The sequence below is a fragment of the Hemitrygon akajei genome, chromosome 21 (genome assembly GCF_048418815.1).
Source record: "Hemitrygon akajei chromosome 21, sHemAka1.3, whole genome shotgun sequence".
NCBI lineage: Eukaryota > Metazoa > Chordata > Chondrichthyes > Myliobatiformes > Dasyatidae > Hemitrygon > Hemitrygon akajei.
The window spans coordinates 57,359,423-57,376,039 of record NC_133144.1 but is presented as its reverse complement, the minus strand read 5'-3'; the positions used below and the strand labels follow the sequence as shown (position 1 = coordinate 57,376,039).

General features: G+C 39.2%; 1 protein-coding gene across 5 annotated transcripts in view; it reads right to left on the bottom strand.

The window, feature by feature from the left end:
* Positions 1–789: 789 nt before the first annotated feature.
* Positions 790–16,617, bottom strand: part of LOC140714328 (sorbitol dehydrogenase-like) — a 45,322-nt gene continuing 29,494 nt past the window's right edge. For all 5 annotated transcript variants that reach the window (XM_073025486.1, XM_073025487.1, XM_073025489.1 and 2 more), the window contains 5 exons: positions 15,309–15,427; positions 10,797–10,862; positions 5,518–5,699; positions 3,587–3,708; positions 790–2,585 (listed from right to left, as the gene is read on the bottom strand). In XM_073025486.1, the coding sequence (XP_072881587.1) occupies positions 2,420–2,585; positions 3,587–3,708; positions 5,518–5,699; positions 10,797–10,862; positions 15,309–15,427 (655 nt within the window). In that variant the 3' untranslated portion in view covers positions 790–2,419. The remainder of the gene's footprint in view (positions 2,586–3,586; positions 3,709–5,517; positions 5,700–10,796; positions 10,863–15,308; positions 15,428–16,617) is intronic.

Genomic DNA, 16,617 nt, shown 5'->3' with positions numbered 1-16,617 from the left:
TGCAGATTCCAGGTACAGAACATGTCCAATAGTGAACATTGTAACTGAGATATGAGAGTACTCAAGTATTTAAGTTATATGCCAAATCCATGGATATCTTTCCAGAAGGTAAAGCACTGAACTCTGTAGTGGGGTGGGATACCTAGAACATTGAATAGTGGTAGAATACTTTGTAATGTCAATATAATTATTAATGGCAAGATTGGAAACAGAAACTTATAGCCCCAGAGTGAAGGAGGCTAAAGGTTGACTTTATAAAGAAGGGCTCCCAACCTGGGGTCCTGGGAGGGTAGGGGTCCATGGCATAAAAAAAGTTGGGAACCTTTTAGAGATTTATAAAATGAGGGGCATTGATGAGGTAGATAATCACAATCTTTTTTTTCCCCTGAATGGGAGAGTTAGAGTTATACATATAAAGTGAAAGAGGAACATTTCAAAGAGGATCTGAGGGGCAAGTTATTCACACAGACTGTGAGTGAATGGAACAAGATACTAGAGGAGGTAGTAGAGGAAAGTAAAATTACAATGTTTAAAAGACTATTTGACAGATAAATGAATTTGGAAAGGCTTAGAGAGATATGGGCCAAATATAGGCAAAAAGGAGTAGCTCAGCTATGTATCATGTTCTATATGGATGAGTTGGGCTGAAGAACCTGCTTCCATGGTGTAAAATCTATGAATCATATTCCAGATAACCTACACCTTCTTCAATTCCTTACATATTTATGAATATACACAGAAGAGTTGTGTTGTGATTGGTAACTAAAGGCACAGAAACAAAAGTCCAGATTATTTATCTTCATAATCATCTTTATTCTCCATTTTCATCCTTGAATTAATTGTGTGATACAATATTCTGTAATTGTCAGGTCAAATTCCGCTGTTTGACAGATCAAATGCTCCCTCTCATGACATTGTGCATATAATCTGAATTACAACATCATGTTAAAACTTGCTAATATTAAAGTGAAGGTAACCTGATATGTTCAAGGGCTAAGAAAAAGCTGGAAATAAATTTCAAGTTGTGGAGCCACTTGGCATTCACAACCACTGAACTCCATCCATGTTATTTTTAATAATATCTGAACTGTACTATTAAGTGTCTGTTCTGTGCACAATCCAAGTTGTCAGTCATTATACAAATGATGCATTTTGTCACCTAGTAAAAAGAGCATTTGAAGATCAAGACCTTAAACCTGACAGGAAGATGATGGTCCATTGAGTAGCAGTGATCCCTGAGTTCCTGGTTACTTTGAAGAAATAGTTAGGCTACAGCAAACACCTTAAAGCACTGGATAAACACCACAAATTTAAAACCTTCAAATGCATTGGCAGGATGGGTGAAAAAACTTCAGTGGTTTATGTCAAGCATAAAACTTCTGATCATGCATCATCCACGTGCCTGACACCAGTTATTCAAAACATGCACTCTACTCTGAGTTCGGTCACAACAGTGAAAACATTTCAAGGATGGTCTTAGTGTTTGCTTTAGACAGTAGCATTATCCTTTCTTATTCCTGAGAATGCTTGCCCAAAGATTTCTCAAAATGATGGAGAAGCACACAGGAAGACACCAAGCATTTTGTGTCTGTCCAGTAAGTCTGTAGGCAGGCAAATTGCCAATGGCAGAAGCACATAGCAACCCACTCACCCAAACCATCAAACTCCACCTGCCCCAGTCTGCTGTTCCTGCATTGACTCATTTGCCAGAAATGTAGAGGAAGCAAGTTATTCTTTATCCTAAGGGGTCGCTAAAGAAAACAGGATTTTGGTACGTCACTTAATAAATTCCGTAAGCATTGTAACTGACACCATGTAATTTAAAGGGTAAGTTTACGAGTTGGTCAAAAGCTGCTTCTGTGGCACTGCTGACCAGTTTCAGGCGCCTCAGTGGTACAAGAATAGCACATGTGAAAGACTGACTGGCTTTCCTTTGTCTCCAGGGTATCATCATCACACTGAGATCATGATCAGTGCTGAAGAAACATTGGGAAAGCATGCTGCAGATACATAAAGGAAGGCCCACGTACACAATTAGCTAAGGTGTGTTTGTTGAATGTTTAGTTTTATAGTTGTGTAACTTGGGGAGACAATGGAGCACCTGCTGAGTTTGAAGTGGTACTGAATGTTTTACTGTTTGTCTGTAAATAAATGGTTAATGTGCTTATTCATAATCATTGTTTTGTCTCACTTAGCAAACCTGTGAACCTGTTCCCTCATAACAGACCCCTGATTTACTTTGCATGTATTTTACATGATTGTTAACCAAATATAATTAAAACTGGATCAACTAACAAGATTATTTGTATGTGCAAATTATCCAGGAAATTACCTTTTAATGGATTACCTAAAGTCAAATCTGTCATTGGTTGCAACCTCGTGATAACAGTTGAAATCACGTGCACACAAAAAAATATTCTCAGTGATTCTCATTACTGGAATCACACTTAAGCATAACTTTTATTCCCACACCTTTCTTTGTTGTTTCAAAAGCTTTGATAGCTTCTTCCAAGAGAAAGCGATGTGTGACCACAGGCTTCACATCTATTGCCTTTGAAGCCAGCATGTCAATTGCCACAGGCCACCTGTCAACAAAAACAATGGAAAGGGAATAACATACAACTTTACTTGATTATTCTACCTGGAGCAACTTCCAGTTTTTACACTTAAACTGTAGATTATTTTCACAATGAAATGACTGCAGTTATATAGTGCCTTTTCTGAAAGCAAGAGTCCCGAAGTATTGCACATAGTAGTTTAAGAAAATGGCAAAGAAAATAAATTTTAGGATAAATAGCTTATACTTTAGAACCAAAGAAAAGCACTGGCCATTTAGCCCATCAAGTCTATATTGGCTCTATGTAGAGCAATCCTGACAGTTCCATTCTCCTTGGGGCCACAACAGACTGCAGATGCTGGAAATATGGGGCAACACACAAAGTATTGGAGGAACTTAGTGACTCAGGTAACATCTATGGAACGAAAATGGGCAGTCAACATCTTGGGCTGGGACAATCTGGACTGAGATCGAATGTAGAACTGAACGGGTCCTTCAGCTCACAATGTTGTGCCGACTAATATAAACCAATTACACTATCTACTTCTTTCCTTTTACATAACGCAATAACCTCTCATTTATCTTAAATCCATATGCCAATCTAAGTGTCCCTTAAATATCCCTATTGGATCTGCCTCTACCACCATCCTCAGCATTATGTTCTAGGCACCTGCCACTCTCTGTGTGGAAAAATATACTTCTGACATCTCTCACAAACTTTATTCCACTCATTTTAAATGGATGTCCTGGTATTGACCATTGCCACCATGAGAAAAAAAGCACTGGTTGTCCAATCTATAAATGCCCCTTATCAACTTAAATACTACTAACAAAACACTTTTCATCCTCCTTTGCTCCAAAAAGCTCTAGCTCACACAACCTATCCTCAAAAGACATGTTCTCTAATCAGGGCAGCATCCTGGTATTATTTTTTGAAACATTGTTCAAGGGGTCTTGCTGCTAATTAAAAGAAGTCACCAGTTCAATTTTAAATTGGCTGAAATATATGATTTATTATTTCATACTTACGTGTTGCAATATCTGAAAACCCCCCGAATATCAATTTCCCGAATTCCCACTTCTAAGACAGGGATGTTTGCTGAAGGTTTGTCCATACCAACCAGAACCAAAACCCCTCCAGACTTAGTTGCCTAAGAAAATATTTTTAAAAATGATAAATAACACAACTATATTTAAAATTTTAATAGGTCACTAAAATGTATTTGTGCAATGACAGTCAAGGTTTTCTCATAAGTGAAATTCTTATTCAACATCTCTTTATAAATTGGTCAGAAATTACATTTTATATTCATTTAATTTCTTCCATTTGAGATAAATATTAAAAAAATTATCCAACTGTTTTCTCGAATCAAAAGAATATTTTAGATTATGTGAGAAAGAGTACACAGTATAAATCAAAATTTTTAAAACAAAATGAAGCAGACTCAATTCTGGCTCCACTTACACAGGCTCCAGAATGTTAAAGTAGATTCAATAACTTGTTTTATTTAGTAATGAGAAATTCTGTGTACACTTGGTACACTGTAAACTATTTTGGCCTAGTTATACAACAATTACTTCTGATGTTAACTACTTTCTTAAAGCAAAGTATTGCCTGTAAATGCAGCAGTGCCAATCACATCTTCAAAATTAATAACCAGTATTAAAACAACCTTGAGCTATTGACATTGGATTATTGCTATTTCCTACAATATGTCCTTAACATCTCTGCAATCCAAATCATTGCAACCAGGAGAAGTGATTTCATAAACCTCAAATAGTATTTTTATGTGAAGCACCAATTTATTTGCATACTATACCAAATTAAAAGTAGTATTTTCTGCTCTTGACTCAGCCATGAACTCAGTGCAGAGCAGATGGGGAGAACCAAGGCAGAGTAGATAACCAGTTTGCAATATAACGTTCAGTCTATTCATTGATGCCGAACTCCCACTCGTCACTCCAGTTTCTATTTTTGGCTTCATTCATTGTTCCAACAAAACTCAATGCAACACCAAAGACACCAATTCATCTTTCAACTAGCTTCTTAAGAAGTAATTTCTTCAGAAGTAACGTAGCCAAACCTACACAATTTATTAAGCCTACGCAGATGTCTAGTTGTAGCCTTCTAGACTGCATCAATTAAAATGTAATCATTATTCCAGCATTTTCATTTCAGATAGCCACCAGTCCTTCCTATTGTTTTGCCAATCTCAGAAATTGATTTGCTGCTTCTTTGGGATTTTTACTGTATTCTATTAACATTTGTGTTGATATTTAAGCTCTCACATCATCATGTAATGTTAAACCTTTTCATCTGCTTTCTCCTCCCCATTTGTTAAGTGCACCTTACAGCCTACTTATGTTAATTTTTTACTATCTTTGTAGAAAGGTCATTGACACAAATAATTATTTCTGTTTCTCTGCCTGATATGCTGAGAATTTTGTCTTTTGTCTCAATACTGGATTGGTCCAGTGTTCATGACAGCCTCAAGCTTTTGAACAAAACTTCAAAGCAGAAGAATCATGTAACAGTACTCATATCCTAAAACTGCTGGTTTTATCAATTGCTATGATTAGGAGCCTTCACTGTTCATATCACACATTATCTTGTCATTTAGAGAACCATGGTCAAGCCTAGTACAATCCACATTAGTAAGTTTGCATGTTTATCAACAAGAATAGTTGTTGTTAGGAATCCAGTGAGAAGTGGCTGAAACGTCCTTTTTCAATGAGGCAAAACTAATTGTAAAGTTCATCCCCAAACTCTAAGGAGGACAGCAACTTAGCACAGGGTAGAAGGGGCCTGCAACCTTCATGTCAACTGCTGAGCTAGCCAAACATCTGTTTTACATGTACATTCATGTTTTTATAACTGGCTCCGGACCAAATTAATTCAATTGAATTTCTTTAAAATTGAAGTTAACAGAATGTAAAATTTCATACTCAGTTGTACTCACATAGATACCTGCTTGGATACATAACTCTGCCCCAGTGCACTCAATGGACATGTCAGCCATAGCTCCACCAAATGAATCTCTTATTTTTTGGCTCAGTTCCTTACTGCTCATGTTTTTCTCAACAGCAATAGTGAAAGTAGCTCCCATTTGCTTTGCCTTTTTCAACCGACTTTCTATAAGATCTGTAATAGAGCAGACTTTATCATATCCAGAGGCAACACGAGTGAATCTGCAGACACTGGAAATAAATAAAAACACAAAATGCTGGCAGAACTCAGCAGGCCAGACAGCATCTATGGGAGGAGGTAGTGATGACGTTTCGGGCCGAAACCCTTCATCAGGAGTGAAGTAACCTGGGATGGTCGAGGAGGGATAAGAAGTAGGGGGAGGAATGAAGTAGAGAGCTGGGAAGTGATAGCCTGAAGGGAAATGGGCTAGGGGGAAGGTGGAGAATTATGGGAAATAAAAGAGAAAGAAAGGTAGGGCTGGGGGGAGATTATAGTGAGGGGGAAAAAGAGAAAGAGAACCAGACTAAAATTATAGATAGGGGTGGGATAAGGGGGGGGGGGGGCAGGGGTATCAACGGAGGTCTGTGAGTTGAATGTTCATGCCGGCAGGTAGGAGGCTACCTAGGCGGGAGATAAAGTATTGCTCCATCAGCCTGCCTGTGGCCTCATCTTGACGGTAGAGGAGGCCATGGACAGACATATTGGAGTGGGAGTGGTCTGTGGAATTGAAGCGTGTGGCCACAGGGAGATCCCGCCACTGCTGGAGGTTAATGAGAGAGGTTAGAGAAGAATGGTCAGACTAGTTTACGTGTTACAACAGTGATGTGCAGAAGAGGATCCCTGAACGCACATGCCAAATATTAAAGTGGATGGGCTACAGTATAAGACCATAAGACATGGGAGCAGATTTAGGCTATACAGCCCATTGAGTCTGCTCCGCCATTTGATCATGGCTGATTCATTATCCATCTCAACCCTGTTCTCCTAGCTTCTACTCATAATTTTTGACATCCTGACTAATCAAGCACATATCAACCTCTGCTTTAAATACACCCAATGATTTGGCCTCCATAGCCATCCGTGGCAATGAATTCTACAAAATCACCACCCTCTAGCCAAAGAGATTGTTTCTTATCTCTGCTCTAAATGGATATTCCTCTAGTAAGGTTCCCCACCATAGGGAACAGCCTCTCTGCATCACTTCTATCTAGGCCTTTCACAACATTTGAAAGATTTCAATGATATCCTCCCAGCTCCCCCCCATTCTTCTAAATTCCAACATGTACAAGCCCCAAGCCATCAAACACTCCTCATACATTCGCCCTTCCATTCTCGTGAACCTCCTTTGGACCCTCTCCAATGCCAGCACAACTTTTCTTAGATAAGGAATCTAAAACTGCTCACAATACCCTGTGCAGTCTCACCAATGTCTTATAAAGCCTCCGCATTATATCCTTGTTCATATATTCTAGTCCTCTCGAAATGAATGCATTTACCTTCCTTATCACTGACTCAACAGGAAAGTTAACCTTTCGGGGATTCTGCATGAAGAATGTGAAGTCCCATTTAGAAAATAGTCTATGCCTTAATTCCTTCTACCAAAGTGCATGACCATACACTTCCCTACACTATATTCCATCTGCCACTTCTTTGCCCATTCTTCTATTCTATCCAAGTCCTTCTGCAGACTTCCTGCTTCCTCAGCTCTACCTGCCTCCCCACCTATCTTCATATCGTCCGCAAACTTGGCCACAAAGTCATCAATTCCGTCATCGAAGTTAGTGACATAAGACGTAGTTCCAGCCCTGACTCCTGCGGTACACCACTAGTCACAGGCAGTCAACCAGAAAAGGCCCTGTTTAACTCCCACTCTTTGCCTCCTGGCGGTCAGCCAATCTATGGTAGTGTCTTTCCAGTAATACCACTGGTTCTCATCTTAAGCAGTCCCTGTTGTGTAGTGAATATTCCAGTATCATTTGAATAATATTGTAAATATATTGTATGATTAAGCATTCTTGTTCATTTAAAATCAATAAAACATTGAGTTATTTGCAAAAAATAAGTGGTTTACATACGTCATGAGGTTACATCATACTTATATGCCTTGCTAAAGTAAAATCAAAGTAGACATGCTCATCTCCTGGCTCCTTGTTTTGCATTCAATTAGTTTCAGAATTACAAAGCATGACAGTGGCAATGATTAAGTTTTAAATAAACATGCAATAATTAACTACCTGTTGAAGTGCAGCAAGATGTAGAGTTTTTAAAAAAAGCACAGCAAGACAGCTGAGTTAAAAAAAAAGCACAGCTCATCTTTTTATCTTCTTCATAAAAGGAAAGATGATGTAGAGTTTTAAAAAAGGCAAAAAATAGAATTCACAGGATCAAAAACAGTGAGTACCGGATGATAATTATCATTAAAAAAAAACATTGGCTGGTTTCATGGGAAAGATAGATGCATTTGATTACTCAATAGATATCTGATTCGTGTACACTGAGCTAACTGAGCAGTATTTTGAAGCAAATGAAATAGCCAATGAGAAGAGGGTACTAGTTTTGCTGAATGTATTGGGTTTAAAGACATACAGCTTGCTTAGAAGTTTGACTGCTCCGACCAAACTAGCCAAAATTAGCTTAGCTGATATCACGAAAGTAATTCAGGAATATTTAAAACCGAAACCACTGTTAATTGCAGAACTCTTTAGATTTCATAAGTGGAAACAAAAGGAAAGGGAGCCCATTTCAGCATATGTGGCTGAGTTGATGAGATTGTCTGAGCATTGTTTAGTTCAATGATAAGCTTAATGATGCACTAACAGATCATATAGGTTGTGGAATCTTGCAAGAAAGTATTCAAAACAGCTACTAACTGAAGCACAAGTACCGTTTAAAAGAGTAGTTGAAATAGCTGATCAATGGAAACAGCAGAGTGAGGCACAACTGAGTTGCAGTCAGGAATGAAAGTAAGCATGAACAAAATTGCAATGTTTAACACAGAAACTAGCAGAGGTTCACATACCCCAAACCAATGCAGGTTTAAAGTCAAAACTTGCAAAAATTCAGCAAAGTAGGACACATACAAAGAGCATGTTGGGGAGACAATTATAACTGGACTGCACAGGGAAGAGAAAAAGATAAAATGTCGAGTTGCAGTTTCAAAAAGAGCTATAATCTGCATGCTGATGATGCAAGATCTGAGACAGGGCTGAGAAGGGTATTAAGTCAGCTATGATGGATGGAATGGCAAAACAAACTTGATGTGCCAAATGGCCTAAATGTGGTCCTGTGTCTTATGATCTTGCAGTCTTCCTAAATAGCATTCTACCAGACTGAAACCCAGTTATTAATTTATTTAATCATTTCTTAGTAATAGCAATCTAAGGGACCATCTCTGAACTGTGCTATTAGGATGCAGTATCATTTTATTGAAGACAAAACAAGAATGGAAAAAAAGTAAACAGTTTAAAGATGCATCTTAATATTGTAGATAGAAAGAGCTTTAATTAGTTTTAATCATAAATGTGGCAAAGACCCTATGGAAAAATGACACCTTTTACAGGGATACTATGGTAGAAACATATGAGGGAACCAAATCTACTTCTCTGTATGAAGCAGAGGCAGTAAATAGAGAACAAAAGCTCAGTATCATTTACAAATATATAATTATATGTTAAGTGTTTTCCCATGTCTAGATAGGTACAGTAAAGTTTATTCAATCATTTTGACAGTCAACAATAAAATCACAGCAATTAACTGATTCCATGTTGATTGTCTTGATGAAGCTCAGTAAGGAGAAGGTAACGACAGGCAGCAACTTCTAGATTTTGTGCTTAACTGTGCAAATGCATTTAGCAAAAGGCCCTGCAAAATATTCTGCCTTAAAACTCTGAGAAGTATATGCAACACAGATTCTAGGCCAGTGATAACATCAAACTACAAGATAAAACTTTATTTACCCTAAAGGAAATTACCATTGCAAGGTTGCTCAGTCAGAAACATATACTTTAAAATACAAAATTTAAGCATTTAGGTATGAAAAAATACAAAATGTGCATTCAAAAGTAATAGTGCAAACTATAGCTATGTAATGAAGCTATATACTTACATACTTAAGGGGGAGGTGTTGTAGAGTCTTATAGCCACAAGGAAAAAGGAACTCCTGTGGCATTCAGTGGTGCATCTTGGTGGAATTAATCTGTTACTAAAGGTACTCCTCTGTTTGTCCAGTATGTCGTGGAGGTGATGAGAGGGATTGTCCGTAACGATCCTTAGCTTCTGCAGCTATCCTCCTCTCATACACAACCACCAGGGAATCCAGTTCCACCCCCAGAACCAGCCTTCCAGATGAGCTTATCCATCATCTTGGAATCAGCTGCTCTCACCTTGCTTTCCCAGCGAACTATGGCATAGAATAGAATGCTGGCCACCAGAGTCATAGAACATTTGCAGCATAGTACTACAGATGCTGAATTAGCACAGCCTTCTCAGAAAGTCAGTCATTTTTGCCCCTTCTTCTACAGAGCCTCTGTATTTTTAGTCCAGTCTAGTTTATTGTCCACGTGAGTCTGAGACAACGAACAATTAACTTTGATGGCTCTCACTAAACAAAGGTTTAGAGTCAGTGGCCACTTTATTGGGTATCTCCTGCACCTAATAAAATGGCCACTGAGTGTAAGTTTGTGGTCTTCTGCTACTGAACCCCATCCACTTCAAGGTTCGACGTATTGTGCGTTCAGAGATGCTCTCCTACACACCACTGTTGTAATGCATTGTTATTTGCGTTACTGTTGCCTTCCTGTCAGCTTTAACCAGTCAGACAATTCTCCTCTGACCACTCTCAATAGCAAGGAGTTTTTGCCCTCTGAACTGCCATTCTTTGGATTTTTTTTTTGTTTCTCACACCATTTTCTGTAAACTCCAGATACTGTTGTACATGAAAATCCCAGCACGTCGGTACTTTCTAAGATACTCAAACCACCCTGTCTGGCACTAACAATTATTCTATGGTCAATGTCTCTTAGATCACATTTCTTCCCCATTCTGATCTTTGGTTTGAATAACAACTGAACCTCTTGATCATGTATGCATTTATGCTTTGAGTAGCTGCCACATGATTAGCTAATTAAAAACTTGCATTAATGATCAGTAGTACAAGTGTACTTAATAAAGTGGCCACTTAATGTAGATTCTGAGAGGAGTATGCAATGCGTTAAAAGGCACTTTCTTGACTTTGAATTTCTTATCCACCTAAAATTATGACAAACTACTTACCACAGATTAAAACCTGAGATGCTCCCATGGCCTTAGAAACAAGCAGATTCATAATCCCAATTGTCCCTGAAAATACATACACAAAAAGTCAAATTTAAAAAAAACAATGTGGGCAGGATAGGACAAATTTTCCTGGTACCAGACTTTTTGACAAGAATGAAGTTTAGAAAAAAGGTGTCCTTGATTTTCTGGTGAACTAAATTCTCCAGTTATTATATTTACAACATATTTGTAAGAATTATAACAGGTTTGTCAGAAATTATGGAACTATAAAGACATGAGAGATAAGCTGGCCAAAGTTGATTGGAAGGGGATGCTGGCAGGGGGGGCTCTATACTCCACAGTGTGGCTTCATGTATCCCCAACTTGTCATCATTTCCTTTCCATAAGGCAAAGAGTGGGAATAAAATGGGCCTTAGCTGGTTGGCTGCTGGTGACTAGTGGAGTTCCACAGGGTCTGGTATTGGGAACATTTCTTTCCATATTATATGACAATAATCTGGATGATGGAATTGATTGTTTTGTGGCCAAGTTTGCAGATGATATAAAGATAGGTGGAGGTGCAGGTAGTGTTGAGGAAGCAGGGACTCTGCAGAAGCAGTTGGGCAAATTAGAATAGGCAAAGAAGTGGAAGATAGAATATAGTGCAGGGAAGTGTATGCTCGTGCATTTGGAAGAAGGAATGGGGGTATAAACTATTTTGCAAACGCGGCACAAATTCACAAATTAGACTGCAAAAGGACTTGGTAGTTTCATGCAAGATTCATTAAAGGTTAACTTGCAGGTTGAATCAGTAGTAAAGGTGGCAAATGCAATGTCAGTATTTATTTCTAGAGGATTAGAATAGTAAAGCAAGGATGTAATGCTGAAGCTCTATAAGGCATTGATTAGTCACATTTGGAGTGCCTTGAGCAGTTCTGGTCCTCTTATCCAAGAAAGGATGTGCTGGCATTAGAGGTGGTCCAGAGGAGGTTCATGAGAAAGATTCTGGAAATAACAGGGCTCAGGACCTGTACTCATGAGACAATTAAAGAATGAGGGGTGATATCTTTGAAACCTGTCAAATATTGAAAAGTTTATCTAGAGTTGACGAAGAGGGGATATTTCCAAAAGTGAGACACTCTTGGACCATAGAGCACAGTCTCAGAATGCAAGGAGGTCCATTTAGAAATAAATACTAACATTGCATTTGCCACCTTTACTACTGATTCAACCTGCAAGTTAACCTTTAGTGAATCCTGCATGAAACTACCAAGTCCTTTTGCAGCCAAATTTGTGAATTTGTGCCACGTTTGCAAAATAGTTTATACCCTCATTCCTTCTTCCATAATGAGGAGGAATCTATTAAGCCAGGAAGTCAATCTGTAGATTTCAATGCCACAGGTGGCTGTGGGAGCCTAGTCATTTAGGTATATTTAAAGCAGTGGTTAGTAGGTTCTTAATTAGTAAGCACATCAAAGGTTACAGAGTTAAGGCATGAGAAGGGAGTTGGGAGGGTATCATAAATCAGCCATGTTTGAACGATGGAAAAGCCTCAATGAGCCAAATGGCCTAATTCTGCTCCTATGTCTTATGGTCTTATATATTGGGAATCTTTCTAAACAAACACTAAACAATTCCACATAAGGATATATATTAATGTTATGAACATAATTTCTATCTTTTTAAACAATTGTCTTCTCTTTTCTAACATATTCAGCAAATTAAATGCTTAGAGGTCACAGAGTTTATAAATTGTGAAGTACTTTGTCCCAAAGCATTTTTAATGGTTAAACCAGTTATTTAATCTTTAAACCAACAATCCTCTCCCCTGACTCCACAAACTTTCTTTCTCCATCTGATCCGAGCTCTAATCCCTGCTATGTCTTCACCACTCCCTCTGACCATGGCTTCTATAAGGCATAACATTCTGTCCTCAGAAAGGGCCTTTGCCCCCCATCACACCCACCTTAGTGAGTTCCATGCCTACCACAATGCCGGGGTCTTCTTCCATTGCCTCAGTCTCTCAGCCCAGTTCTTTGGCAACAATTCCCCACCCTTCACTGATGACCCTTACTCCCTGTCTCCAACCCTCCTCCTCTTCTTGGACACCCTGATCTTTTTATATCTAGCTCATGATGAGATATCAACCAGCTTGACTTCAGCATTTCTCTCTTCTCTTCAAACCTTATCACTTGTGAATGTACTGCTCTCCATTCTTTCCATACCAATCCCAACCTGAGCATCAAACCCACAAACAAAAGGGTCGCTGTTGTTGTGTGGTGGACTGATTCTTTGCTAAGGCCGGGCAACAACTTACAGACAGCTCTTCTTACATACCCCTTGAAAAGGACCCCATTCAGGAACATCAGAATATTGTCTCCGACACCATCCCTAACCTCATCAACTTTGGAGAGCTCCCATCCACTAACACCAAACTCATTGTCCCTTTACCTCGCATTGCTCATTGCTACCTTCTAACCATAATCCAAGAAACAGACTATCCAGATAGGCTCAATGTCTTTGCCTGCTCCTGCCCCACTGAATTTGTGTCTGCGTGTCTAGACTCCATTCTATCCCCCTTGGTGCAGTCCCTTCCCACCTACATCCATGACACCTCACGTTTTCGATCTCCTCAACAATTTTCAACACCCTGACTACCTCATTTAGACTATACAATTCTATCACCCCTCAAGAAGGCCTTTAAGCTCTCTGCTTTTTCAACAAAAGACCTAATCAAATCCACTCCACAACCACCCTCCTCTATCTGGCAGAACTGGTCTCACCCTGAAAAAATTTGTCCTTCAACTCCTCCACTTTCTCCAAACTCAAGGAGTAGCCATAGGTAGCCACAAAGGCCCCATCTATGTCTGCTTTATCATTGGCTACATAGACAGTCCATGTTCCAAGCCTTCCCTGATAATGTTCCTCTTCCTGCACTACACTACCGACTGCATTGGTGCCGCTTCATAGACCCATGCTGAGCTTGGCAATTTCATCAACTTTGCCTCCAATTTCCAGCCTTCATTTGGTCCATTTCTGACACCTTTCTCAATCTTTGGAGACAAACTATCTACTGATAGTTTTTTATAAACCCTCTGAATCACAAGGCTATCTTGACTATACCTTTTCCCACCCCAACTCCTGTAAAAATGCTTTTAACTTTTCTCAGTTTCTTTGTCTCCGCTGCATCTATTCCCATAATGAGGCTTCCTTATTCAAATAATGGGGTTTCCCTTCCTCTACCACTGATGCTGCCCTCACCTGCATCTCCTCCACTTCCTGGACATCTGCACTCACACTATCTTCCCGCCACCTTAACAGTTCCTCTCCTACCACCCCTTGAGCCTCCACATCTAGCATATCATTCTCAGTAAATTCCGCCATCTTCAACGGGATCCTACCATCAAGCACATCTTTACTCCCACCTCACCACCTCCACACCACGATGAGTCACCCTCAAGTTGGAGGAGCAACACCTCACATTCCATCTAGGTAGCCTCCAACCTGATTGTTTGAATTCATCAATTTCTCTTTCCATTAATTGTTTTTGTTCCCTCCTCATTCCTCCTCCTTTTATTCCCCAATCTGGCCTCTTACTTCCTTCTTCTCACCTACCTATCACCTACACCTGGTGCCCCCCTCTTCATGGTCCACCCTCCTCTCCTATCAGATTCCTTCGTCTGCACCCCTTTAGTTTTTTCCACCCACCTGGCTTCACCTATCACCTTCTAAATTATACTCCTTCCCTTCACCCCACCTTTTTATTCAGTGGTCTTCCCTCTTCCTTTCCAGTCCTGAAGAGAGGTCTCAGTTGGAAATGTCAACTGTTTTTCATTTCCATAGATGTTGTTTAGCCTGCTGAGTTCCTCCAGCGTGTGTGTATGTGTTGTATTTAATCATTAGTGCCTGCACTTAAATATTGCACACAACAGGGCATCTATGAGAATTAATACAAGAGTTTGCATATATGGCTCATTCAAATATTCTACATTTACATCTTGTTTTACTTCTCAAGTTCTTTTTATTGATTTGCAGTCACAATTAGTTTGTACATAAAGCTTAACTTTGTTATTTGTTCACATAATTAGCATGTTTAATTATCAACAATTTGCTATTTATACTGTATTGTACGATGAACAGTAACCTGCACTCAGGTAGAAATTTTTAAAAAGTAATGTTTGGGAATGGTTGGTATCAGCCTGAACCATCTGAGGCACTCAAGACCTGGACTGGGATGACAACTCACAAATTTCTGACCTAACATTGCTGTGAACAAAGGACATAGTGATGAAATATCAGAGCAACAATCCTGCATAGGGTAGTTTGAGCCTAACAGATTATTCTGTACAAAGTAAAACTCAGTGGCAGTTTCAGCAGCACCAAATATACATAGAAATAGATGACTGAAAACATCTGCATGTGCTAGTTAAACTGTCTATCTTTTCAGTGGCAATTTTTTAAAACGTAAAAATGCAAATTGATAACTCAAACACCAAATAGATATTAATAGTCACTTAGACAATTGCTTACCTGCTCCTAAAATTAAGACTTTGCTACCAATTGTTATTCCTCCTCTGCGGCAGGCATGAATTGCAACAGAAAGAGGTTCAATCAATGCACCTTCCTCAAAACTCAGAGATTCTGGGAGCCTGAAACAATAAATGTCAAAATTTGACATTGAACAGAGTAAGGATTTATAAATTGTGTTCACAGCAGAGTTTCAATCAATAAGCATTGAAGTTACAACTTTAGACAAAGATCACACATCCTCGATGGAAAATTTATGAGCATTTGGAATCAGGGCAAGCCAACATGGCTTTGTGCAGGGTGAGTCATATCTTACTAACTTGTGCAAACTTTTTGAAAATGTGATCAAGGTACAGTTGTGGATGTTGTCAACATAGATTTTACTAAGGCATTTGACAAGTCCCCTCATGGGACGTTCTTCCAGAAGATTATGGGATCAATAGTGAATTGGCCACCTGGATTCAGAACCGACTTGACCATAGAAGATGAAGGGTAGTGGTTGAAGGGACTTGTTCTAGCTGGAGGTCTGTGATTAGTGGTGTTCTTCAGGGATCTGTACTGGGACGTTTGCTGTTTGTGAGGTATATAAATGACCTGGATGAAAATGTAAATGGGTGGATTAGTAAGTCTGTAGATGATATGAAGTTTGATGGTTTTGTGGAGTGCATAGATGACTAGCAAAGAATACAGCTGCAGTTGCAGACACAGGCGGAAAAAGGCAGACATATTTTAACCTGGCCAAATGTAAAGAGTTACAAATTGGTAGAACAAATGTAAAGAGACAGTTTACTATTGAGGGCAGTAACAGTAACCCTGAAGTGTTGATGAGCAGAAGGATCCTGGGATCCAAGTTCATAGGTCCTTGAAAGTGGCTACACAGATCGATAAGGTGGTTATGAAAGAATTTGACATGCTCGCCTTTATTAGTTGAAGCACTGAGTTCAAAAATCAAGATGTTGCAGCTTTATAAAACTCTAGTTAGGTTGCATCTAGAGCATTGCATACAGTTCTGGTCACTCAATTATAGGATGTCGAAGCTTTGGAAAGGGTGAAGAAATAGTTTAACAGGATGCTGCCTAGATTGGGAGTCATAAACTATGAGAGTTTGGACAAACTTAGATTGTTTTCTCTGGAATGGTGGAGGCAGAATCTAATAGAGGTTTATATGATCATGAGAGTCAACATACACTATCTTTTTCCCAGGGTTGAAACCAGAGGGCATGCTCTTAAGGTAAGAGGAGGTAATTTTAAAGAAGCAGTGAGAGGCAATTTTTTTGGTGTTTTTTTTCCACATAGAAAGTGGTGGGTGACC